The sequence below is a fragment of the Perognathus longimembris genome, chromosome 5 (genome assembly GCF_023159225.1).
Source record: "Perognathus longimembris pacificus isolate PPM17 chromosome 5, ASM2315922v1, whole genome shotgun sequence".
Classification (NCBI taxonomy): domain Eukaryota; kingdom Metazoa; phylum Chordata; class Mammalia; order Rodentia; family Heteromyidae; genus Perognathus; species Perognathus longimembris.
This window is the reverse complement of record NC_063165.1, coordinates 50,770,335-50,797,166: the sequence shown is the minus strand read 5'-3', so window position 1 is coordinate 50,797,166 and position 26,832 is coordinate 50,770,335. Positions and strand designations below refer to the sequence as shown.

At 41.1% G+C, this 26,832-nt stretch overlaps 1 protein-coding gene across 4 annotated transcripts in view; it reads left to right on the top strand.

Annotated features, from left to right (window-relative positions):
* Lmln (leishmanolysin like peptidase) overlaps positions 1-26,832 on the top strand; it is an 82,086-nt gene that overhangs the window by 31,786 nt on the left and 23,468 nt on the right. For all 4 annotated transcript variants that reach the window (XR_007211021.1, XM_048346851.1, XM_048346850.1 and 1 more), the window contains 5 exons: positions 2,179-2,273; positions 6,232-6,349; positions 10,281-10,388; positions 13,431-13,507; positions 23,217-23,327. Coding sequence is in view for 3 of the 4 variants with exons in the window: in XM_048346851.1 (XP_048202808.1) it covers positions 2,179-2,273; positions 6,232-6,349; positions 10,281-10,388; positions 13,431-13,507; positions 23,217-23,327 (509 nt within the window). In the remaining variant the exon portion in view is untranslated. The remainder of the gene's footprint in view (positions 1-2,178; positions 2,274-6,231; positions 6,350-10,280; positions 10,389-13,430; positions 13,508-23,216; positions 23,328-26,832) is intronic.

The window sequence follows — 26,832 nt, the reverse complement described above, 5'->3', positions numbered from 1 at the left end:
AGATCACTAGCCTCAAGCGGAAGAGCTCAGGAACAGCTCACAGGCCTGAGTAAAAGTGCATTTTTCCTGGTGCTGGTGGCTCATGCCTGCTACTCAGGAGGCTGAGATCTGGGGATTGTGGCTCGAAGCCAGTCCAAGCAAGAAAAGTCTATGAGATTCACATCTCCAATAAACTACTCAGAAAAGGCCAGAAGTGGTGCTATATGTCGAGTGGTAGAACACTAGCCTTGTGCAGAAGAAGCTCAAAGACAGCACCCAGGCCCTGAGTTCAGGCCCCAAGACTGGCAAAAAAAACCCCAAAACAAAACCCTATAGTGCATTTTATATATATGCCAATATGCCTTTCTATATGTTTCCTAAATTCCCAAAATAAAACTAGATTTTTTTTATCATTATGAATGAGTAAAAGCATGGAAATATGTATGAGACTTAGTCACATTGACTTCAGGGTAGTAATTCCCTCTGAAGAGGGGAAGAAGGGATGAGACAATAGAGTTTCTGGAAAATTTCTCTCCAATGTTCCAGTACTTAAAAGAGAAAAAAGAAAGTGTCGCTGTGGCTCAAGTGGTAGAGTTCTAGCCTTGAGCAAAAGAAGCTCAGGTATAGTGCCCAGGCCCTGAGTTCAGTCACTAGGACTGGCAAAAAAAAAAAAAAAAAAAAAGAGAGAGACAGGGGAGGCTTGATGTAGCTCAGTGGTATAACTCCTGCCTAGAACAAGTGTGGAAAAGAAAAAGTATGATGAAAATATTCCCTTAGAAGATATGGAAGTTTCTTATTTTTTAAACTTTCTTACACATTTTAATTATCTTCAAAGTTTAAATATCTCATATTTTAAACATTAGTTTTAAGCCTCAAAAGCTGTCTATCATAGGCCATTATAAAAATTGGATGTCTAGAGCCAGGCGCTGGTGGCTCATACCTGTAATCTTAGCTACTCAGGAGGCTGAGATCAGGATTGCAGTTTGAAGCCAGCCTAGGCAGGAAAGTCTGTAAGACTCTTATCTCCAATTACACCCAAAAGCTGCAAGTGAAGCTGTGGCTCAAGTGGGCAGAGTGTTAGCCTTGAGCACAAAAGCTCAGGGTCAGCACCCAGACCCGTACCTGTGCGTTCATGTGCGCGCACACACACACACACACACACACACACACACACACACACAATTAGATATCTATAAATACAGCTGTTTCCTGTGAAGTCATACAGTTGTCTATCATAGTCCTCATAGTACCTTGACTACTAGATGTCCTCTGTCTGAAATGGGAGCACATGCTTAGAAAAAGTTTCAACTTGCTGAGCTTAAAAAGACCCCCTGCATTTATAGTATTACAAACGATAAGGCAAATTATTTTAACCTTTGCATGACTTCAGTGCATGTTATTTTAAACAACTATTTAAATTCATCATAATGCATTTAAAAAAAAGAGAAGAAAACACAGACCGAAAAATCATCTGGACTACATTATTCATTTTGCAAACTTTGACCACATATAGGCCACAGCTAAGGAAGCAAAAATTTTGCCGAAGAAATTGATTAATTAGGTGGTAGTGACCAATAACTATTTGATAATAGCATTTTTTCTTTTTTTGTGTGGTACTAAAGATTTGAACTCAGGGCTTCATAATTGCTAGGCAGGCACACCAGCAACATGAGCCACACTCTAACCCCCCTCCCCCTTTTTTTTTTAACATCCATAGAGGTCGGGATTACAGGCTTGAGCCACCATCCCTTGCCTTATCTTTTTTATTTTAATAATGTTCTGGAGTTGGTTGTGAAATTTGATGTACTGCTTTAATCATTTCTCCTCTTTGAATTGTTACCCGAAGAAAGAACACTAAAATAACTTTTAAAAGTAAACAGACAAAAGTAGAAACACAACAGCTGGGGTACTCTATTAAAACTCTTAAGATTGCCTGCAAGTATCACTATAGCACAATATTGGTTCTCAATACTTAACATTGGAAATATTTTCACAATATAGAAAGCGTTTTGGACAAGCTTCCATTAAAAATATCTAAATCAAGTAGTTAGCATTCAAGTCTTTAAGAACTCATTTGTCCATATCCTGTGTATGAGAAGCTCTGGGGAAGTGTTGGCATGGTGCCCTCCTGTGGTAATGCCTATACAGTCTCTGTAATCACATTTCATGTGTTCACCAGATGTTTTGAACTTCTTACAGGGTTTCTCTGCTGGACTCTTTGCATTCTACCATGATCAAAATGGAAACCCTCTAACATCAAGGTTTGCAGATGGTCTCCCCCCTTTTAACTACAGGTATTTTCTAATTCATTCCTGTTCTTGTCATTTAAGAACCCAGGCAGGTTGGGTACCACAATGAAAATTCATGTGTGACTTTATGGCTAACTGCAGGTGGTTGTAGATACTAAAACAAACAAGGTTGGCTGGAAGAGGCCATGAGCTTCCTGATGGATATGTACAAAGAACTGAGACTCCTCTTACCTGGCAAGCTCTTGTCACCACATTATAACTGGTTTTCATTCCTGGGCTGTGGAGAAATGTGGGTTGGTTTTGTATAGTCTTCCATAACATACTTATTTTCAAAAACTTCATAAAATAATGTCAGAAAAATTAGCTTTTTCATAGAAATTCCAAGTGACTGTGGCAAAAATAACATAGGGAAAAAGCCCAAGAAAGGAAAAATTCAGTTTATAGGGAAAAATAAAAATTGATGTCTATCATAATTTTGTGAAGTAAATAGATGCATTATTTTTGTGGTAAGATTTTTATTTACATAGTGTACACCCCCCAAATTTGGATTGCTGATTCAAAATCTCTGAGTGGTCTAAAACTTTGAACAAAATCTATCATATTACTCTTTTCTTTTGGTGCTGTGGGTCAAACCCGGGACCTTACAACATAAACTAGTCAAGAGCTGTACGGCTGTGCCACTCCTTGTACTGTGTTGGGTTCTGTAGGAAGGTGCTGCAGAGTGCATTCTCTACCAGAGGCCCGAATGCTTTTGTTGCCACCTTAACAGCACTGCACTTGATACCTTTCTCTCTCCTTTTTTAGGCCCATATAATGGATAAAAGATGTTATCTCATTGTTCAATTTGTAGGACTATTAGTGACATTGTATTGCATTTTTTTCTTTGTATGATGACTTTTCTTTGGCTAATCTTTTATCTTAGTTTTCTTTTTTATTTACATGGTATGTGTGCTATATAAATTAGAGATACTCTGATTCATGTTTGTTGCATATATGTCTTCCAACTAGTGATCTTTTTACTTCATTTATCATATTTTTGCCATATAGAAACTTAACATTTTTATTTCATTAAATTCATCTATTTTTCTTTATTAAGATCATATATATCTCTGGACCTATGAAAGTATTCACTATAATTTATTTTTGTAGATTACTATGACTTTTTGCTTACATTCAAATTTAATCCATTCAGAATTTATTTAAAATTTTTTATTGTTATAAAGGTGATGTACTGCAGAGTTATAAATCAGGTAATGAGTACACTTCTTTTTGTGTCACCTGAATTGTTTTTTCTATATTTTGGGATTCTTTTTGTAGGGCACATTCTTATAGCTATTCAAATTTTATTATTATGACCTCGTTTCCTTTGTAATAACAGTTGTCCTAAAAGTCTATTTTGTCTTGTTAGTATAACCACTTAGGTTCCTGCTTTGAGTATTAGTTACAGAATATAACACATGCGTGTGCATGTGTGTGTGTGCATGTGTTTGCATGTGTGTATATACCGCCCCCAAGAGCTTAAATTCATGGCCTCACTTGACTTGTTGCTGGGCTGGCACTCTACTACTTGAGCTATGTCTTCAGTCCATTGTTTTGCTAGTTATTGGAGATGGAGTCTCAAAGACTTCTACCTGGGATAGCTTTAAAACTCAAACCTCCAGGTCTCAGCCTGTTAAGTAGCTTAGATTACAGGTGTACGCCTCAGAATGTATCTTTGGTTGTCCTTAAACTTTTGATCCTCTTGCCTTCTAAGTGCTGGAATTACAGGTGTGAACTACCATACCTAGCCTTACATAGCGTTTTTTGCTTTTTTGTGGGTTGTTGTTTTTGTTTTTGTTTTGTCAATCAAAGAGCTTGAACTCTGGGCCTGGGCACTGTCCCTGAACTCTTCAGCTCAAGGCTAGCACTCTACCACTTGAGCCACAGCACCACATCTGTTTTTCTAGTGGTTAATTGGAGATGAATCTCATGGATTTTTTTCCCCCGGGTTGGCTTTGAACTGGGATCCTCAGATCTCAGCCTCCTGTATAGCTAGGATTACAGGCATGAGCCACTGGCGCCCTGCATAGTGTATCTTTTTTTTTTTTTTTGGCCAGTCTTGGAACTTGAACTCAGAGCCTGAGCACTGTCCCTAGCTTCATTTTGCTCAAGGCTATCACTCTACCACTTGAGCCACAGTGCCACATCTGGCCTTTTCTATATATGTGGTGCTAAAGAATCCAACCCAGGGCTTCATGTATACGAGCACTTTACCACTAGGCCATATTACCAGCCCCTAGTGTATCTTTTTTTTTTTTTTTTTTTTTTTGGCCAGTCCTGGGCTTTGGACTCAGGGCCTGAGCACTGTTCCTAGCTTCTTTTTGCTCAAGGCTAGCACTCTACCACTTGAGCCACAGTACCACTTCTGGTCATTTTCTATATATGTGGTTCTGGGGAGTCAAACCCAGGGCTTCATGTATACGCAATAAACACTCTTGCCATTAGGCCATATTCCCAGCCCCCTAGTGTATCTTTTTTAATGCTTGCCTTTACCTTTTTGTGTCCTTCAATCTAAATAGTGCTTCTTGTGCAGGACCAGTTGGATGTATTAGATTGTTTTTTAATCTTGCTGTTCTTGATGAGATTTATCCGTGCTATTTTTCATGAATAAGTGCTTACCAAATGACTGCAAACTTTTAGTTTATTTCCAGGGTTCTGAAAAAATTGATTTGGCCAATTTGGCTAGTTTCCTCATTGTTCTCATGGATGAGGTTTTAGAACTCCTTCCCTGTCATTTTTCCTGGAATCTTTCTGGAATTTATTTTTGTAGGTGGCATGAAGTGTAAGGATTTTAATCTTGTTTCTTAGCCATTTTCATAGCATAGTTATTAAATAAATTCTTTGTCACTAAATCAGGATGACAAATATTTTTGCTCAGCCTCTTTGTTTGGTATTCTTGGATATATCTCTGGACTTGCTTAGTTTTGCTTTTTTGTTTTTTAACTTCCAGACTTGGCAGATTTGTATTTTGGCTGGGAAGGATAGACAGCAAAGGCATTTGTTCTCAATTCTCATGAACAATTTTCAGTGCCGTACATACCATCTAAGACTTCTCAGTCTCTGTCCTCTAGGAGTACTTGCTTCACTTAACTTTCTAGTATACCACCACCTTTCACCTTCCCACTTATCTATCTTTCTACCCTTTGTTGGAACCTCCTCATCTTTGTGACTTCAAATTGGCTAGCACTAGAGCTAAGACTTAAATATTTCTTACCTCTTTTACATCTATATGCTGATGATCTGGATTACATTTTCAGCCCTCAACATTCCTGTGAAATTTTAGCCTTTTTTTAAACCAATATATAAAAAGTATACAAAATAAGCGTTTCATTATGATATGTCAGAATGAAGCAGTTGAGGCCTAGCTTGATGGTAGAGTGCATATATAGCATATGCAAGGTCCTGGATCCAACCCCAGTAACCACAAAAAAGAAAAAGGAGAAAAAAAGAGAGAGCGAGCAATTGATTCATTGTCATCTTAGCCCAGAATTAGCTATATGAACTTGAGCAAATTACTTTATGTCCTTAAGCTTCCACCTATTTACAAAATAATGCTTATAATCCCATAAGGCTGTTGCAGAGATGAAGTTTGAAAATTCTTATCAAGTACTTTGTATGGATGGGGCACATAATAAACTCCCACATATTTCAGTCTCATTGATATCTATGTTCACTTTTGTATTCAGAGTAGTAGTGACTTTGCAAAAATAGCTTTGGTTTTGTTTTTGTGCCAGTCTTTGGGTTTGAACTCGTGACATGGGTGCTATCCCTCCACAATTTGAGTCACAGCTGTACTTCTGGCTTTTTGTCTTTCTTTTCTGTTTTTTTTTTTTTTATGTTTAATTGGAGATGGCTGGCTTCAAACCACAATCCTTAGATCTCAGACTCTTGAGTAGCTAGGATAACAGGCATCAGCCACTGGTATCCAGCTAGAAATAACTGCCTTTTTATTCTGCAATTTCAGTCTTGGATTATATCAATGGAGTGATAAAGTAGTTCGAAAAGTGGAGAGATTATGGAATGTTCGAGATAATAAAGTTGTTCACCACACTGTGTATCTCCTAGTAACACCTCGTGTTGTTGTAAGTATTACTAACTGCTTCATGTCTCACAAACCATCTTCCTTCATTATCGTTCTTGCTTTATTAATCATTGTATAAGAACATATGATTGGGGCTGGGGATATAGCCTAGTGGCAAGAGTGCCTGCCTCGGATACACGAGGCCCTAGGTTCGATTCCCCAGCACCACATATACAGAAACCGGCCAGAAGCGGCGCTGTGGCTCAAGTGGCAGAGTGCTAGCCTTGAGCGGGAAGAAGCCAGGGACAGTGCTCAGGCCCTGAGTCCAAGGCCCAGGACTGGCCAAAAAAAAAAAAAAAAAAAAAAGAACATGTGATTGATTAAGGTCACCATGAGTCAGGAGCTGTTGGCTCACTCTTGTAATCCTAGGTACTCAGTAGGCTGAGATCTGAAAGATTGCAGTTAGTTAAGAGCCAGATGGGCAGAAAAATCATTAAGACTTCATCATTCAGTAAGCAGGAAAATGCTAGTCTGCAGGTGTGACTTAACTGTTAGATTATCTCCTAAGCAAGCACAAGGTCCTAGTGTCAAGCCCCAGTACTGCTCACTCCTCTTAAAAAAAAAAAAAGCCAGGGTTGGGAATGTGGTTTGGTGGTAGAGTGCTTTCCTAGCATGCATGAAGCCTTGGGTTCGATTCCTCAGTACCACATAAATAGAAAAAGTGAGAAGTGCTGTGGTTCAAGTGATAGAATGTTAGCCTTGAGCAAAAGAAGCTCAGAGACAGTGCCCAGGCCCTGACTTCAAACCTTAGGACTGGCAATCATAAGTAAATGAATGAATGAATGAATAAATAAAATAAATAAATGGCAGCATGGATGAGAGTGATTACTTAAGTCTTTTGTTGTAGGTGGCTTTAGGAGAAAGCCATCTCAATATGAAAAATTTATTAGAGCAATGGCATTCATACCAAGAAGACTTGTATAATACATCCTGAACTGAAGCCACCTTTGCCTCCTAGTACCTGGTGTGAAAAGAACCAACACCTCTGCAGTTTATAATTTTAGGTACTGTTACTGAAGGTACTGAAGTTGAGGTGTATGTGAGCAAGTTGGGCCTTGTGACTTAAGGAGGCATAGATATGTGGGGAAATTAATGGCCAGATTTCAGCAGTCCTGAAGTCAGTGGATACATAAATGCAGTCTTGTTGCAATTATTGAAAACTGCAGTCAGAAAAGTCACCATAACTACTGCCAAACAGCCTTTCACACCTGAAATGCTTAAGTCATTTTTTTTTTTTTTTTGCAGGTCCTGGGCTTTGAACTCAGGGCCTAGCTGCTATCCCTGAGCTTTTTTTTCCTTAAATGCTACCATTCTACCACTTGAGCCACAGCTCAATGGATTGCTTTTTAGAAGTTAATTAGAGATAATAAGAGTCTCACAGACTTTCCTGCCTAGGTCAGCTTCAAACCATGATCCTCAGATCTCAGCCTTATGAGTTTCTAGGATTACTGGCATAAGCTACCAGTACTTAGCTGGATAACTATATTTTAAATTGTAAATCACATTAAAATGGAAAAGTTAAAAGTTTTTATGCACCAGGGCTGGGGATATGGCCTAGTGGCAAGAGTGCTTGCCTCGTATACATGAGGCCCTGGGTTTGATTCCCCAGCACCACATATACAGAAAATGGCCAGAAGTGGCGCTGTGGCTCAAGTGGCAGAGTGCTAGCCTTGAGCAAGAAGAAGCCAGGGACAGTGCTCAGGCCCTGAGTCCAAGCCCCAGGACTGGCCAAAAACAAACAAACAAACAAACAAAAGTTTCTGTGCACCAAAGGAAAGTCAGCACTGTGTCAAGACAACAGAGATTGGAGTAAAATATTTGCAACCTATATATCTGATGAGGGAGTTAGTACCCAAAATATATAAGAAACTACACTTAATAGCAAGAAAACTAAAGCATGAATTTTTAAAATGGGACAAGAATTCAGATATGGTGTATACTTTTAATCCCAGCAGAGGCAGGAGGAGCTCAAGTTCAAGAGCGGTCTGGACTGCATAATAAGAAAAATAAAAAAAGCAATGGGCTATTAGTCTAAGACTTACAAGAGAGGAAGATATACAAATGTCCAACATATGTATGAGAGAAAAGTTCAGCATCACTAATCATTAAGGAACTATAATGAGATCATTTCACACCTGTCAGAATGGCTGTTATCAGAATGTCAGAATAGCTAAAGGAAGACTCAGTGGTAAAGCACCTGCCTAGCAAGCTCAAGGCTATTGAGTTCAAAACTCAGTGTCACACATTAAAAAAAAGAAGACAGACAAAACAGAGGAGCTATAGAGGAGCTACAGAAAAAAGGGGGGAAAAAAGCTCTTGTACACTATTGGTTTAAATGTTAATTAGTTGCAAACATTATGGAAGTTTCTCAGAAATGTTTTTAGTTTCTAGAATTGTCATGTTATCCAGCAAACCTACATCTGGGTCTTTAGACCAAATGTTTGAAATTAGTTTGTCAAAGAGATGTCTGTACTCCATGTTCCTTGCAGCACAACTCAAACATTTGGGAATCAAATGGATGGATAAAGAAAATGTGTCATATGTACTCAACAGAATACTATTCAGCCTCAAAAAGCAGGGGAATTGTGTCATTTCTGATATCATGAGTAGAATTAGAGAACATTATGCTAAGTGAAGCAAGCCATGTGTGGAAAGACAAATACTTGATGTTCTCATTAATACGTGAGACACATAGAAATAGTACAGAATGGTAGTTAGAGATGAAGAAGAAAGGAATGAGATAATGCTGCAAGAGTCCAAAGTTTCAGTCAGGAGGAATAACTGCTGTTAAGGCAATCTATTGCACAACCTAGTGAATATAGTTACTATTACATTTTACATTTCAAAATTGCTAAAGTGAGTTTTAAATGTTCCTCAGTGAAAAAAATGTCTGAAGTGATAGATACGTTAGTTTGATTTGATTATTCTGCATTATATACATAGATCAGTGTTCTCTAAAGGTATATAGTTACTGTTACTTATCATAAATTAAAAAAATTTAAATGTGTTGATATAAACATTTCTAGAAGCAATCATAATAGTCTAGCTTTTTTTTTTTTTGCCAGTCCTAGGGCTTGAACTTAGGGCCTGGGCACTGTCCCTAAACTTTCGGGCACCATTTTTGGCTTTTTCTGTTTATGTGGTATTGAGGAGGAATGAAACCCAGGACTTCGTGCAAGCCAGGCAAGCACTCTACCACTAAGCCATCTTCCCAGCCCCAGTCGGGGGGGGGGGGGGGGGTTGTGTGTGTGTGTGTGTGTGTGTGTGTGTGTGTGTGTGTGCCCATGGCTCACACCTGTAACTAGCTACTCAGGAGGCTAAGCTCTGATGATTGCAGTTTGAAGCCAACCTGGACAGAAAAGTTCACAAGACTCTTACCTCCAACTAACCAGCAAAAAGCCAGAAATAGAGCTGTTGCTCAAGTGGTAGAGTACTCCCCTTGAGCAAAAAAGCTCAGGGACATCACCTGAGCCCTGAGTTCAAGCCCCAGAACTAGCACACCTCTGCCAAGAAAAAAAGTGACTTATTCAAAATCTTCAGAGGCAAATAATAATTTCCTAGCAAAGATGAATCTGACAGCATCTAAATATTTAATTATACTAATTTTTTATTTTTTATTTTGCCTGTCCTGGGGCTTGGACTCAGGGCCTGAGCACTGTCCCTGGTTTTTTTTTGTTCAAGGCTAGCACTCTGCCACTTGAGCCACAGTGCCACTTCTGGCCATTTTCTATTAATGTGGTGCTGAGGAATCAAACTCAGGGCTTCATGTATACAAGGGAAGCACTCTTGCCACTAGGCCATATTCCTAGCCCTTAGTTATACTAATTTTTTACCAAAGTAATTCTTTAATATCCACTTTATTATACCCATATTATAGTTTACTGTTATCTTATGGTACTTTTGTGGGGTTGATGCTTTTTTCTGATTCTTAGGATGAAGCACGAAAACATTTTAATTGTCCAGTTCTAGAAGGAATGGAACTTGAAAATCAAGGTGGTATGGGTACAGAACTCAACCACTGGGAGAAGCGGTTGTTAGAGGTTAGCCATCTAAAATTTTTCCTAGACTTCTTTCTTGCTCACTCTTTCTTTCAGTAAAAGTCATTTATGCTCATAATAAAAGTTATTCAAATGGGTTACAAAGTAAATTTTAAAAGTCCCTTTCCCACTCCAGCTCTGTAAATCCATTCTCTAAATAGAGTTGCTAAGTTTTTTGTGTATTCTTCCCTAAATATATGTACACACACATACACACGAAAAAATATTTTCTTAATGAATTTATTAATTTATGGGAATTTTTTCCATTTAATGATATATTGTGGACATCTTTCCAAGACAGTACAGCTGCTTCTGCTTTGGTGTAACATTTGCTTTCCTAAAAGACTTCTCTTTAAAATTATTCACAAAAATAACAAAATGTGAGGAAAACCAGTAATCAAAAATCTACAAAAAGCAAGTCTTAAAAAACTACTTAGGGGGGGCTAGGAATATGGCCTAGTGGCAAGAGTGCTTGCCTTGTATACATGAAGCCCTATGTTCAATTCCCAAGCACCACATATATAGAAAACGGCAAGAAGTGGTGCTGTGGCTCAAATGGCAGAGTACTAGCCTTGAGCAAAAAGAGGCCAGGGGCAGTGCTCAGGCCCTGAGTCCAAGGCCCAAAACTGGCAAAAAAAAAAAAAAAAACTACTTAGGGGCCTGGGAATATGGCTTAGTGGTAGTATGCTTCTCTAGCATGTATGAAGCCCTAGGTTCACAGCGCCACATAAACAAAAAAGGCCAGAAGTGGCACTGTGGCTTATCAGGTAGCGTATTAGCCTTGAGCAAGAAGAAGCTAGGAACAGTGCACAGGCCCTGAGTTCAAGCCCCAGGACTGGCAAACAAATAAACAAAAAAACCCTACTTAGACCAAAAAAGACATTGAATTTCTAATAACTGCATTCCTGTGATCTGTTCTAGAATTTCTTTACCTGTATCAAGAAGCAGCTGGATGGGGAATTGTACATGTAAACAAAGAACACAGATGAGAGACAATCTATATATATACTTGCAGGCGAGCCTCAAACACAGCACAGTGAGCAGTTGCCACACCTTCCAGGGTAGTGTCTCAGCAGTTGTTCTTAGGTTCTCATTAGGCCTCTTTGCAAAAAAAGATTCCCTTAGAAGGGTAAAGGACAGTAGGAAGCATGCCCAGCCTGCTAGCATAGCGAAGTCAGCCTATACACAGCAGAATATGGGGTGTTATTTGTGCTTCTCCCTCTGCTCCAGCTCAGTAGAGGAGTGAAACATCATAGTAGATGTAAGAACCATTGTGGCTTAAGAATGCCAGATAGAAGCCATTATCTTCTTAGCAGATCTGTACACCAGGGATTCCCTAAGTGTACAGGGATTCCCTAAGTGTGGCTTAATAACAGATAATTGAGCTGATTTACAGGAATTCCAAGCCCAGAGAGATGAACCACAGGCCTCTTTCTATCTCTTCCCTCCCTTTTTCCCTTCCTTTATCCCTCCCTCCCTCCCTCCCTGCCTCCCTCCCGCCTTCCCCCCTTGCCTTCCTGCCCGCCTCCCTCCTCCCCCCCACCGGTCCTGGGGTCTGAATTGAGTGCCTGGGCACTGTTCTTGAGCTTCTTTTGCTCAAGGCTAGTGCCACGCCTGGCTTTTTCTGTTTATGTGATACTGAGGAATAAGCCCAGGGCTACATGCATGCTGGGCAAGCACTCCACCACTAAGCCCCCACAGGCTTTTTTCTTTTTTTTTTGGCCAGTCCTGGGCCTTGGACTTAGGGCCTGAGCACTGTCCCTGGCTTCTTCCCGCTCAAGGCTAGCACTCTGCCACTTGAGCCACAGCGCCGCTTCTGGCCGTTTTCTGTATATGTGGTGCTGGGGAATCGAACCTAGGGCCTCGTGTATCCGAGGCAGGCACTCTTGCCACTAGGCTATATCCCCAGCCCCCCCACAGGCTTTTTTCTAAGAACTGTTAGCTAATAAGAAAGTTGACATTCCACCTTTTATCAAGTGCTGTTCCTAGGAGCAGAACTAGAAATAGTTAATCCAAGGTTACATTTACTTACCTGGAAAGGAAGGAAAAATAAAGCCCTCAAAGCAGAATTTCTGATGCAAAAGGTCTATTTCTTTTTTGAGATCAGTTTATATCCTAAGGGTGTTAAAATTATGAAAGGAGTAACATTGGTGCTTGTACTTAACTGTTCTGATCAAGGTAACCACAAAATAGCACTGATGAAAGCATAATGAAAGTTCATGTACTGATTCTTCCATGAGTATTCAGTTTTATATTTTCCTTAAAGAATTTTCTCAAGTGTTTCCCTTTAGCAAGATGTAGATGGGCCAGAAATGAGAATGTATGTAGTTTTTTCAATAGGAGATTTGAAGACAGTATTTCACTGACTTCTGTCTTCCAAAAACAACTTTGTGTTCTCAAAAAGCACTTTTTAAAATGATGATATTAAAGTATTTGAGATGACCATGTAATATTCAGTATAAAGACTCAAAGAATACTTACAGCTGCCCGAAAATAAAATATGCTCCCTAAGAGTCAACAAAGCCCTCACCAATGGATAACTTCCAAGTATAAATTTTAGGATACAAATTAAGATGTTTGGTAGCTAGTACACAGTAGTTTAGGTCCCCTAATGGATATTGTTTGATTCCATGATTCTGTCACACTTGTTTTGCATGTTAGTGTGTTACTGTAATTATAAAGTTGAGGTTTAGAAAAGCTTTTCTATGTCATTGAGGTAACAACCGTTCTTCATCCCAAATTACCTTAGCATTCATCTCAACTATGCACTTGACTTTGACTGGCAAATGTGTTTTTTTTTATACTGGTATTTCTGATTCCATTTGTAAAGTCTTGAATGCTGGTTCCCAAGACACACATGATACAGACATTTGAGGCAGAAAATGGATTTTATTTTATGTTTCAAGCATTTGTATTTCACCATTTTGAAGCAGTTATTTTTCCAGCCTCTCACTTGAAACATTTAAAATACACATTAGAGGAATCAGAACTAATTGGGAGTTGTACTTCTAATTCTTCTAATTGAAATCTTCTGGTGGTTTTCAGAATGAAGCCATGACCGGTTCTCATACCCAGAACCGAGTCCTCTCTCGAATCACACTGGCGCTAATGGAAGACACTGGGTAAGACAGCTGTGGGAATGTGATATGAGAATGAAATGCATATTAAGATTATACCTTAAGAAAATGCAGATATTTCACATCAAAGGAAAATGTACTTACTTTTAGGAGATAGCTGACAGCACCTTGAAAAGTAATTAGCATATAGTGCTTTGAGATGAAGGATCACTTTCTACAAAGTGATAATTTTTTAAGCAGTATTGAGGTTTGACCTCAGGCATCTAGTTCCCTGTCAGTGGGAGTCTTTGCATTTGTTAGCCTTCAGTCATTCTGCAAGCACTTACTAGGTTCAGTACTTCCCTTCCCGCTGTTGAATAGCATATACCAGGCTGTTGAACACATCCATGTGCTGAATCTAGGCATCAGCAACCTTTCCAAGGAGAATTTGGTACTATTTTGGGTTTTTGTTTTGTTCATATCTATTTGATTATTTAGGCAATACTCTAGTTTGAACTCAGGATCTTGTACTTGGTTGAGTTGCTTGTTCAGCTGGCACTCTAGTACTTGAGCCATGCCTCTAGCCATGCTTTTTGATGGTTGATTGGAGATGGAATCTTTCTGATTTTTCAGACTAGGTCAGCTGAAAAATCGATCCTCCAGGTCTCACCCTCCTGAGTAATTAGGATTATGGGTATGAGCCACAAGCACCAGCTTTGTGTGTTTTTGTTTTGTTCTTTGTTTTTGTACTGGTACTGAAGCTTGAACTCTGGGCCTGGGTGCTATCTCTGAGCTCTTTTTGCTCAAGGCTAATGCTCTACCACTAGAGCCATAGCTCTACTTCCAGCTTTTTGTGGTTGAGATGAGAGTATCACAGACTTTTCTTGTCTGGGATGGCTTCAAACCATGGTCCTCAGATCTCAGGTTCCTTAGTAGGTAGGATTACTGGTGAGCTATGGATGCCCAGCCAGGTTTTGTTGTTTTTGAGATGAGGTCTCCCTATGTTATCCAGGCTGAACTCAAACTCATGTGCTCACCCAATCCTCCTTCCTACCTCAGTCTCCTGAGTATCTGAGACTGCAAACACATGTTACTATGGTCATCTATCTAGTGTTTAAGAATCTATTACCAAGTGTGCTAACTACCCAAAGAGTTTGATGACTTCACATTCTATCAGTAGGCAGAACTTCCTCTAACATCCACATTGCTGAAGTCAGCGCTAGTGTGCAAGAGCAGGAGCACTTTGGACAACTTAACCTTGCCACCATCACCAGGTTAATTAAATAATGAAAGGCTCACTGCAGCTGCAGAGATTGCAAGTATTTTAGCACTGGAACACTAGGATTCATTTCTTCAGTTTGACTCTGAGAGAGTTCTGTTAGAAGTTATGATGTTTCTACTTTTGTTTGATTTTGTGGTTTATTATTCCTTTGAAACTATGTTTTTGTTTATTATTATTATTTTTGTGTGTTTGGATTTTTTTATTTTGTGGTTTTTTTTGGGGTTTTTGTTTTTGTTTATTAAAGAGGCAAGATACACAATACAGACAGGCAAGAAAACTATTTTGTTTTGCTGGTACTGGAGTTTGATCTTAGGGCCTTATGTTTACTCTGAATTTTCTTTTTTGTTTTGTAATTTGTTTATTAATTAAACAAAAATTTTTTGACAAGGTGTTGTGCAAAAAGGGTACACAGTTACATAGTAGGGCAATGTGTACATTTCTTTTTTTAAATTTAATTTATTTATTAATTGAACACAAACTTTTTTTACAAGCTGTTGTGCAAAAAGGGTACAGTTACATAGTAGGGCAGTGTGTACATTTCTTGTGATATCTTACACCCTGTTTTTCTTTCCCTTCTCTAGGTCAGGTAGACATATATACAACACACAATGTAGCAAGAACATATACAGTAGCTATGTGGCCAAGCCCAAGAAAATTCGCCTAGGGCTTTAATGTAATGTCGATATTAGACAATATGTCGACAGTAGTCTTATATGAACGTACATACATAGCTTTTGAGCTATTGTATTCCACTGAGAGGTCAATTTTTTACCTTTATATGTTGAGTAGTTGTTTGGCTTTAGTTACATACTGTTGGGTCACTGCCCTAATCCTGTGGGAAATACCCTTTGACAAGCATTTTTTGGTTCCACAGACCTGGCCTCTACTGTCTCTCCGTCTCCCTTTCTTAAGTGTCATATATCAGGGAGATCATGCCCCTTTGTTTTCTGTGTTGTAGGCTTGTCTCGCTCAACATTATTTGTTCGAGTTCTGACCATTTCCCTGCGAATAACAATATTTCACCATTCCTAATCGCTATGTAGTATTCCATTGTGTAAAGGTACCATATTTTTTGGATCCATTCATCTGTGGAGGGGCATCTGGGTTGTTTCCATATTTTGGATATTGTGAATTGTGGCGCGATAAACATGGAAGTACAAATGTCTTTTTGATATCTTGGGACTTGCTGTTTAGGATAGATGCCTAGGAGTGGTATGGCTGGGTCATAGGGTGGTAGGTCTATATTGAGCTTTTTGAGAAACCTCCATACTGTTCTCCAAAGTGGTTGTACTAATTTGCACTCCCACCAACAATGGAGAAGGGTTCCTATTTCCCCACACCCCCTCCAGCATTTGTTGTTGCCTGAGTTCAGAGTATAGGCCATTCTAACTGGGGTGAGGTGGTATCTCAGGGTTGTTTTTATTTGCATTTCTTTTACTATCAGGGATGTTGAACATTTCCTCATATGTTTCTTTGCCATTTTTATTTCTTCTCTTATGAAGTCTCTCTTTAGCTCCTTTTCCCATTTCCTAATTGGTTTATTGGGCTTGGAGGGGTTAGTTTTTTGAGTTCTCTGTAGATGACAGATATCAGGCCTTTGTCTGTTGCTGTGCTGGTAAAGATCCTTTCCCATATGGTTGGCTGTCTTTATGTTTTGGTGGCTATGTCCTTAGCTGTGCAGAAACTTTTTAATTTGTAGTAGTCCCATTTGTCGAGTCTCTCCCCTATTTGTTGTGCCCCTGGGACTATATTCAGGAAGTTCCTTCCTGTGCCTATAAGTTCTAGTGTCTTTCCTACTCTGTCCTTCAGTAGTTTCAAGGATTCAGGTCTGATATTGAGGTCCTTGATCCATTTTGAGTTGATCTTGGTGCATGGTGATAGGCTTGGGTCTACTTTGAGTTTTCTGCATATGGCTGCCCAGTTCTCCCAGCACCAGTAGTTGAAGAGGCTATGTTTATTCCATTGTATGTCTTTAGCTCCTTTGTCGAATATCAGCTGACTGTAAGAGTGCGGTTTTATTTCTGGATCTTCAATTCTAATCCATTGGTCTTCCGATCTGTTTTTATACCAATACCAGGCTGTTTTTGTTATGATGGCCCTGTAGTAGAGCTTGAAGTCTGGTATTGTGATACCTCCTGCACTGCTTCTTTTGCCTAGAATTGCTTTGGCTATTCTAGGTCTTTTGCTGTTCCATATGAATTTATGGATTGCTTTCTCTATTTCAGTGAAGAATGTGACTGGGATTTTGATAGGGATTGCATTGAATTTGTATAACAATTTGGGCAGTATGGCCATTTTCACTATATTGATTCTGCCTACCCATGAGCATGGAAGGTCTTTCCATCTCCTTGTGTCTTCTTTGATTTCCCTTATTAGATTTTTATAGTTCTCATTAAATAGGTCCGTCACGTCCTTTGTTGAGTTGATCCCTAGGTACTTTGTTCTTTTTTTTGGCTACTGTAAATGGAATTGTTTCCATAATTTCGTTTTCTGTTTGTATATTGCAGGTATACAGAAAAGCTGCTGACTTTTGTGGATTGATTTTGTATCCTGCTACTTAGCCAAAATGGTTTATTAGGTGTAGGAGTTTGGGGACTGAGTTTTTTGGGTCCTTCAGATATAAGATCATGTTGTCTGCAAATAGGGATAGTTTGATTTCTTCCTTGCCGATGTGGATCCCTTTGATGTCCTCCTCTTGCCTTATTACTATGGCTAGGGATTCCAGCACTATGTTGAAAAGAAGTGGAGAGAGTGGCATCCTTGTCTTGTTCCTGAGTTTAGGGGGAATGATTTAAGTTTCTCTCCATTTAGTATGATGTTAGCAGTTGGTCTGTTGTATATGGCTTTTATTGTTTTGAGGAATGTTCCATCTATTCCTGTTGTCTCCAAAGCTTTTAATAAGTATGGATGTTGTATTTTGTCAAAGGCTTTTTGGGCATCGACTGAGATAACAATGTGATTCTTGATTTTAGTTCTCTTTATGTGGTGAATTACGTTGATTGATTTACGGATGTTGAACCATCCTTGTGACCGTGGGATGAAGCCTACTTGGTCATGATGTATAATTTTCTTGATCAGTTTCTGGATCCTGTTAGCTAATATTTTATTGAGGAGCTTTGTGTCTGTGTTCATTAGTGATATTGGTCTGTAGTTCTCTTTTTTTGTTGGGTCTTTGCCTGGTTTGGGAATGAGTATGATATTAGCTTCATAGAATGAGTTTGGGATTTCTCCCTCTGTTTCTATTTCATGGAAGAATTTGAGGAGTATTGCTATTAGCTCCTCACTAAAGGTTTTGTAGAATTCATTGGTGAATCCATCTGGGCCTAGGCTTTCCTTTGTTGGGAGGTTCTTGATTACCTCCTGTATCTCACTGTAAGTTATTGGTTTATTTAGTTGATTTATTTCTTCTTGGTTCAGTTTGGGCAGTTTATACTTCTCTAAGAATTGATCCATTTCTGTAAAATTATTGTTTTTTAGTGAGTAGAGGTTCTGGACATAGCTCCTTATGATTGTTTGAATATTGTGTGTACTTGTAATTTTTCCGGTGGAGTCCCTGATTTTATGTATATGAGTATCTTCTCTTCTTTTTTTTGTAAGTCTTGCGAGGGGTCTGTCAATTTTGTTTATTTTCTCAAAGAACCAGCTTTTAGTCTTATTTATTTGTTGAATGGTCTTTCTATTTTCAATCAGATTTATCTCTTCTTTAATCTTTGTGATCTCTCTCCTCCTAGTCATTTTAGATTCGGTCATTTCTTGTTTCTCCAGTTGTTTTAGTTTCATCGTGAGGTTATTCACCTGCTCTGCTTCCATTCTTTTAATGTGAGTGCTGAGGGCAATGATCTTGCCCCTCAGTACTGCCTTAGCTGTGTCCCATAGGTTTCTTTGTGATGTATTTTCATTGTCATTGTGGCTTATGAATTCCGTGATTTCATCTTTGATTTGGTCTGTGGCCCAAGTGTTGGATAACAGTGTGGGGTTTAGCCTCAGGAAAGAATGTGTATAGCCTCTGTGGTAACCATTGTTATTGAGGTTTACCTTTAATCCACTGTGGTCATATATAATACATGGGATGACATCAGTACTTTGGTATTTGCTGAGTTTCTTTGTGTGGGCTATGACATGGTCTATTTTGGAGTATGATCCATGTGCTGCTGAGAAGAAGGTGTATTGGGTCTCTGTAGGGTGGAAGATTCTGTATAGATCTGTCAGACCCTTTTGGGATATGGTGTTACTTAGGTTGGATCTGTCTCTTGGGGAGAGTGGGGTATTTAAGTCTCCCACTATGATTGTGTTCGCGACTATCTTGTTCTGTAATTCTGTGAGAATTTGATTGACATATGTAGGGCCTCTTTGGTTCGGTGTGTATACATTTATCACTGTGATGTCTTGATTCTGCATTTTTCCTTGTATTAAAATGTAGTGACCTCTTTGTCTTTTTGAGTTGATTTTAATGAGAAGTCCAGCTTGTCTGAGATCAGAATGGCTACACCTGCCGTTTTGGTAGGTGTGTTTGCGTGGAAGATCTTGCTCCATCCTTTCATTCCGAGCCTGTTTTTGTCCCTTGCTGTAAGGTGGGTCTCTTGTAGACAACAGATGGCAACTTTTTGTTTGTGGATCCATTCTGCCAGTCTGCTCCTCTTTATCGGAGAGTTTATACCATTTATATTCAAAGAAATCAAGGATAAGAGTGTTTTTTCTCCTTCCATTTTCTTGTTGGGCTGTTTTTACCTCTTTTTTTTTTCCTTGTCTTTAGTGAGCTGCTTGTTCTGTTTCTCTTTCGGTCTGTGTGTCCTGTATGATCTCTGTTGGGTGGGATTCCTCTCTTAGAATTCGCTGTATGGCTGGTTTTTTTTGTTTTTTTTTTGTTTTTTGGCCAGTCCTGGGGCTTGGACTCAGGGCCTGAGCACTGTCCCTGGCTTCTTCCCGCTCAAGACTAGCACTCTGCCACTTGAGCCACAGCGCCGCTTCTGGCCGTTTTCTGTATATGTGATGCTGGGGAATCGAACCTAGGGCCTCGTGTATCCGAGGCAGGCACTCTTGCCACTAGGCTATATCCCCAGCCCTGGTTTTTTTATTTACATATTCCCTTACATCCTCTTTGCTATGGAAAGATCTGGTTTTCCCTTTGAATGTGAACTCCATTTTCACTGGATATTTAATCCTAGGTTGCATATTGTTGGCCTGTAGAACTTGGATGGTGTTCTTCCATTCTCTTCGCGCGTGGTAGGTTTGTGTGGAGAGGTCTGCTGTTATTCAAATCCTCTTCCCATTGTAATAGATTTCTCTCTTCGCTTTGGCTGCATTCAAAATTTGCTCTTAATTCCTGAGATCTGAAGTCTTGAATATTATGTGCCTTGGCGTAGCTTTTCTGGGGTCTGGTCTGCCAGGGTGTCATATAGGCTTCAGTTACCTTGTGAGTTTGGGGAAGTTTTCTGCAATCACTTTATTGAAAATATGTTGAAGCCCTCTGCTCTGGTATGGGGCTCCTTCTTGTATTCCATTTATGCGCAGATTATATCTCTTGTCTTTGTCCACTAGCTCCTGGATTAGTCTGCCCTGGAGCTTCACCGTTTCTTGGAGTGTGGTAATTTTCTGGTTCTTATCGGCTGCATCATCGTCCAAGAGAGAGATTCTGGATTCCATATGGTCAATTCTTTGTGCTGTGGATTCAATTGCGGAGTTTATGGATGTCAGAGAGCTATTTATGGTTACCAGATCAGCTCTGATGGTGGAACTTTCTTCCTTTAAAGAGTTGTATTTTAAATCTATTTTTTCATGCATTTCACTTCTCAGGATGTTAAGGTCTTCACTAAGGGAGGTTTGCACTGTATCCATTTTTGCTTCCATTTCTTTCTTGGCTTCCTGGATGTCCTTCAAGACTTCCACCCTAAAGTCCTGGAATTGTTTTCTGATTTTGTTTCTGAGACTTTCCATCATTTCTGCTAACATAGCCTCGGTTGATTTTTTTATTCTCCATCTCCTCTTCAGTCGTGCTGCTTTTTGGAGCTGGCGAGTTGGCTTGCCCTTTGATGAACTGTGTTATATTTCTTTGTGGTTTGCACATCTGGAGATCTGTGGGTGGCTTCCGTGGTTTGGTTTTGTGCTGGTTCCTGCCGGTCCGTCAGTGGGAGACTTGTGTCCTGGCTCTTGGTTTGAGTTTGGCTGTTGAACCTTACTGCCCAATGGGTGAGCATGACCGTCTCGGTTGTTGCCGGGGTGGTCACCCTCCCTGCACTTGGGGGTGGGTAGGTTCAGTGTCTTTCTCTGCGGTATAGTGTCCTGCCCCTGTGTTGTGCTGACCCTAGCGTACCCCTGGTGGGGGTTTGCTGGTCACTGATTCAGCGTGCTGTGGAGTCTTTTCTCTTCTTTGGTTCTTTTTTCCCCATTCTGTATCTTGGTCAGAGGAGCTCACCTCTCAGGCAGTTCACCCTCCTGTGTGGATTGCTCCGGGGCCGGTGTTGTTGAGGGGCGGCCCACCCACTTTTGCGAAATGGGCCAAACTGAGTGGGCGCTACCGCTGTGGGTCTCTGCCCTCTTGTGCTGGTGCGCCTATCAGAGCGAGTGCTGCCGCAGGGGGGCCCTGCCCACCTGTGCGGGGTACGTCTACCAGAGCGAGCCCCGGGTTGTTGGGCTGTGTTTGTGCCCTCCCGCGAGTTTGCTGTGGGGGGCGGTATGTGTTGGCCCCAGTGGGGTCAATTGTCCGGGCGCGATTTAGCGCCCATGGACTGCGCCTCTGCTGGGAGGGGGGCGTGTGATCGGGCCCAGGTGTCCCTGCTGGGCTGGTATTGGCCACCAGTGCGCCTGTGACTTTCCCTGTTGGGAAGGGGGGAGCACTGGTGCAGCCGGTTCAGGCTCCTCTGCTGCCTTGGTGCTGCCCCGCCCCTCCCCTGTTACCTCCAGTGTCCTCCCAGAGTCTGAAGGGACCTTTTGTGGCCTGATTTGGCGGTTCTTTGTTCCCTCGGGGTGGGGAGGGGGAGGGAGGGAGTTCTAGCTTCTTTGTAGGGTTTGGGTCTCTGATAGCTGGTCTCCCGTTGGGGAAGGGGATAATGGGGAACTTACTGGTCCTGGATTGTGTGTGTGTGTGTCCCGCGCTGCTGTTGGCCCTTCGGGCATGGGGCGCTGGGCGGTCGTTTGGTGGTGGCGGCCCTGGCTCTCTCCTCCTGCACCGCTTGGTTCCCCCACCGCTCATGTCTGATCCCGGCCGTGAGGTCCCAAACTTCCCGTCGCCACCGCCTGTCTCGATAGGTCCGCGCTCCCCCTGGGTTCCGTGGAGTCCTGCTGTCTGGACTCTGTGCTCCTGGCTTGACTTTTCGGCAGTTGGTTTATTGTTCGCCAGGCCCCCTTTCCCAGCCTGGCCCTGTTCGGGCCAGGGTCGACGGGTGGGGGGAGGGTACCCTGGAGATTTTCCGGCTCTGTGCAGGTTATAGGCTCTTCTTTTTTTGTTCTTTTTCGTTTCCTGTGTTTCTCTATTGCTTCTGGCTGCTCGTTTTGCTGGGTTCTTGATGGGGTGTTGGGTGCTGGAGTTCCCAGCTCACTATTCAGTTGGAGCGAGTTGGGGTGCCTCCCTACTGTGGCGGTGCCATCTTCCTCACTCTGAATTTTCTTGTTTGGCTGTAACTCTACCACTTGAGCCATGCCTGTAGTTCATAGCTTCATAACTTTTGCAAGCTAATCTTTTCCTTAAGAGTAAAGAAGAAAGCCAGGCACCAGTATCTTATACCTATAATCCATTAGCTACTCAGGAGGCTGAGATTTGAGGATCACAGTTCACAGCTCGCCTGGGCAGGAAAGTCCATGAGACTCCATGAGACTTGTCTCCAATTAACCACCAGAAAACTGGAAGTAGCACTGTGGCTCAAGTGGTAGAGCACTAGCCTTGAGTAAAAAAATTCCAGGTCAGCCCCCAGGCCCTGAGTTCAAGCCACACAACCAAAATACAAAAAAAAAAAAAAAAAAGAATAAAGAAGGAAAAACTGACAGAAGGAGGTTGGAGGTTCATTGCCTTTCATTAGGAGACTAAACCAGTACTTTGTTTTCGTACTGAAATTAGAATATGTCAAATGTATTAGACATTGTGTTTGTTTTACACTAATGACGTAATTTTCCGTCACAAAGGGGCTTCTGTGGATGACATGTCACAAATTCAAAGCCAGAAGAACAAGAAACCATAGCTTTTCCCCCTCATTCTTTCCTCATCGTAGTCCTCATTTCTCGTGTCTCCTATCATAACCTCGTGCTACTCTGTGACTTCTGTCAGTTTTGAAAGTTGCAATGGAACAGGTTTTGTTTTCCAAATACAAACGCCCTTTCACACTGGACTCCCTGGCAGCAGTCCTCTATAGCACCAACCCTGGAAATGCTCCTGGTGGCCATGGCCCTTGAAGCCCAACTTCACATGCTCATTCATGTGCTCACTGTTGAGTTTCCTAACAGTTCCCCGATTGCCTTTTATCAGATGGTCATGAAACATGCTCTTTTTGAATTATTCCACAGCTGGTACAAAGCGAATTACAGCATGGCTGAGAAGTTAGACTGGGGCCGAGGAATGGGCTGTGACTTTGTCAGGAAGAGCTGTAAGTTCTGGATTGATCAGCAGAGACAAAAGTAAGAATGCTTTTCCTCATAGTGTCTTTGATTACACCATTTATTTCTGATTTTGTTTATTATCCTAAGACAAATGCCAACTATTTTCAAAATATGGTTTGAGCAACTGAATTTCAAAATGTATAGAAGCCTTTCTACTAGTACTTTATAGTAATAACATAATAAGTCCCTCAAGCTTAATCATATACTAAAAGCCCCACAGTGTGGTGCCAGAACCACAAACATTTATTTATGCAAAAGTTTTACATACTCTTACCATTCTTAATGTTTTCTTCAGAGAACACACACATAACTATACATGCAAATGTGAATTCCCTATCAAAAAAGCACACCGGAACTGGGCGCCAGTGGCTCATGCCTGTAATCCTCGCTACTCAGAAGGCTGAACCTGAGGATCACAGTTCAAAGGCAGCACAGGCAGGAAAGTCCATGAGATTCTTACCTCCAGTTAACCACCAGAAAACTGGAAGTGGTGCTATGGCTCAAAGTGGTAGAGCACTAACCTTAAGCTGAAGAGCTCAGAGACAGCACCCAGGACCAGAGTTCAAGCCCAGTGACCAACAAAAACAAAACAAATAAATTAGCAAAAAGCACCCTGGAAGTAAGAGGCCTGTGGCTCATGCCTGTAATCCTAGCGACTTGGGAGACTAAGATATAAGGATGGAGATCCATACCCAGCATAAACAGACAAATGTGAGAGATTCTGTCTCCACTTAGCTAGCAAAATGCCATAAGTGGAGGCATGGGTCAAATGGTAGAACACAGCCTTGAGCAAAAAAGACAAGTTAGAGTATGAGGCCTTGAGTTCAAATCCCAATACTGACTGAATTAATGTAGCTCAGGGGTAAAGTGCTTGCCTAGCATGTGTAAGGTTCTGTGTTCACCCCAGAACTGAAAACAAACATATTTTAGAATAGGGGCTCTCAGGGCTGGGGATATGGCCTAAGTGGCAAGAGTGCTTGCCTCATATACATGAAGCCCTGGGTTCAATTCCCCAGCACCACAAATACAGAAAATGGCCAGAAGTGGCGCTGTGGCTCAAGTGGCAGAGTGCTAGCCTTGAGCAAAAAAAAAAAAAGCCAGGGACAGTGCTCAGGCCCTGAGTCCAAGCCTCAGGACTGGCCTTTAAAAAGAAAAAAAAAAAAAGAATAGGGGCTCTCAAAACTGGATGCATACCATAATAAGCTTGGGTAGTTAGCCCTGAGTTCATACCCCAGCCCCCCAAAACAAAAAAATAAAATACAGAAGGTTCATGTTTGGAATTTATTCATATAAATGCACATAGAGTAGCTATACCTTTTTTTTGTGTGAGTGGTGGGGCTTGAACTCAGGACCTGGGTGCTGTCCCAGAGTTTTGTTGCTAAAGGCTAGCACTCCACCATTTTGAGTCTCAGCTCCAATTCTGATTTCTGTTTGTTTGTTTGTTTTTTGGCCAGTCCTGGGGCTTGGACTCAGGGCCTGAGCACTGTCCCTGGCTTCTTTTTGCTCAAGGCTAGTACTCTGCCACTTGAGCCACAGTACCACTTCTGGCCATTTTCTGTATATGTGGTGCTGGGGAATTGAACCCAGGGCCTCATGTACACAAGGCAAGCACTCTTGCCACTAGGCCATATCCCCAGCCCTGTTTGTTTGTTTTTGTTGCCAGTCCTGGGGCTTGGACTCAGGGCCTGAGCACTGTCCCCTGGCTTCTTTTTGCTCAAGGCTAGCACTCTACCTCTTGAGCCACAGCGCCACTTCCGGCTTTTTCTGTTTATGTGGTACTCAGGAATGGAACCCAGGGCTTCGTGCATGCTATGCAAGCACTCTACCTCTAAGCCACATTCCCAGCCCTCCACTTCTGGTTTCTGGGTGGTTAATTGAAGATTAGAGTCTCATGGACTTTCTTACCTGGGCTGGCTTTGAACTGTGATCCTCAGATCTCAACTTCCTCAGTAGCTAGGATTATAGGCGTGAAGCACCAGTTCCTGGCTTCCATACAATTTTAAAGAGTCTTATTTTTTACAATCTCAAAACAAATATGAAAATTGCATTTACTCATTATTTCATTTTCCTGATAGATAAAATCTTGCAAAATTATCATACAATATCAAATCAGGATATAAACAGTGGCATAGTCAATTTAAAATGTGTCTATGTACATGTGCATACACCAGTCGGGTGGGGCTTGAACTGGGCCTTACATACTTGCTTGGCTTTTTGGCTAAAGGCTCTTGGATTTGTTTGTTCTAGCTAGCTTTGAACTTCGAAGCTGAGATCAATTCCTGAGTAGTTAGGGTTATAGGTGTGAGCCACTAGCACCTGGCTCAAAACTTTTCCTTGACAAGGATTCTTCATGTTGCCCTTCAGTAGACATACCTTATTTCCTTCCTAATTCACCCATCCTTGGCCCTTAGAATCTATTATCTTGTTCTCCAATTAAGACAGAATTGTATTGTGAATATTTTCAGGTAAACAAATAGTTAAAAATTTTTTTTTTTTTTTTTTTTTTTTTTGCCAGTCCTGGGTCTTGGACTCGGGGCTTGAGCACTGTCCCTGGCTTCTTTTTGCTCAAGGCCAGCACTCTGCCACTTGAGCCACAGCGCCACTTCTGGCCATTTTCTGTATATGTGGTGCTGGGGAATTGAACCCAGGGCCTCATGTATATGAGGCAAGCACTCTTGCCACTAGGCCATATCCCCAGCCCTAAAAAAAATTTTTAACTAGCACACATCAGTTGCAAAAGGATGGTTTCTTTGTGACATTTCTACACAGGCATGCAATGCATCCCAATATACCTCTATAAATCTTTCCCTTTTCCCTTCTTAAAACAATTTCAGCAGGTTCCATCATTCTATTTTCATACATGCATTCACCCTCTTCCTTAGCCTTCCCATTCCCACAGGTGTCCCCCTTCCCATTCAAACATGTTTTACATCCCTGTTGTTCTTTTTTTCCCTTTCTTTTAGGTGTGCATTAATTGTACCAAAGGGTTTCAGACCAGTATATATCTTATTCTTTAGAATAACCCTCTCCATTGCTTCCTCTTCCCTGTCTCTCCCCATCCCTTGTAGATCAACAGCTTTCATTGAGGTTCCTTATACCATTTTAAAATTCTTTATAATATTTTAGGGCATAGAAAAAAGTTTCACTCTTTGTAGTTGCCAGGCACAGGAGACATTACACCATCTCTTTCTGAGATTCTTTCTGTAAGTAAGAATAATTTGAGGGGCTGGGAATAGTGGCAAGAGTGCTTGCCTCATATACATGAAGCCCTGGGTTTGATTCCCCAGCACCACATATATAGAAAACGGCCAGAAGTGGCGCTGTGGTTCAAGTGGCAGAGTGCTAGCCTTGGGCAAGAAGAAGCTGGGGACAGTGCTCAGGCCCTGAGTCCAGGACTGGCAAAAAAAAAAAAAAAAAAAAAAAGAATAATTTGATTTTTAGGTCTCAATATGGAAATTCATTCACTGGCCTTAAAAACACAAAACAAGCCATGCACTACTTACTCATACTGTAATCGGAGCTA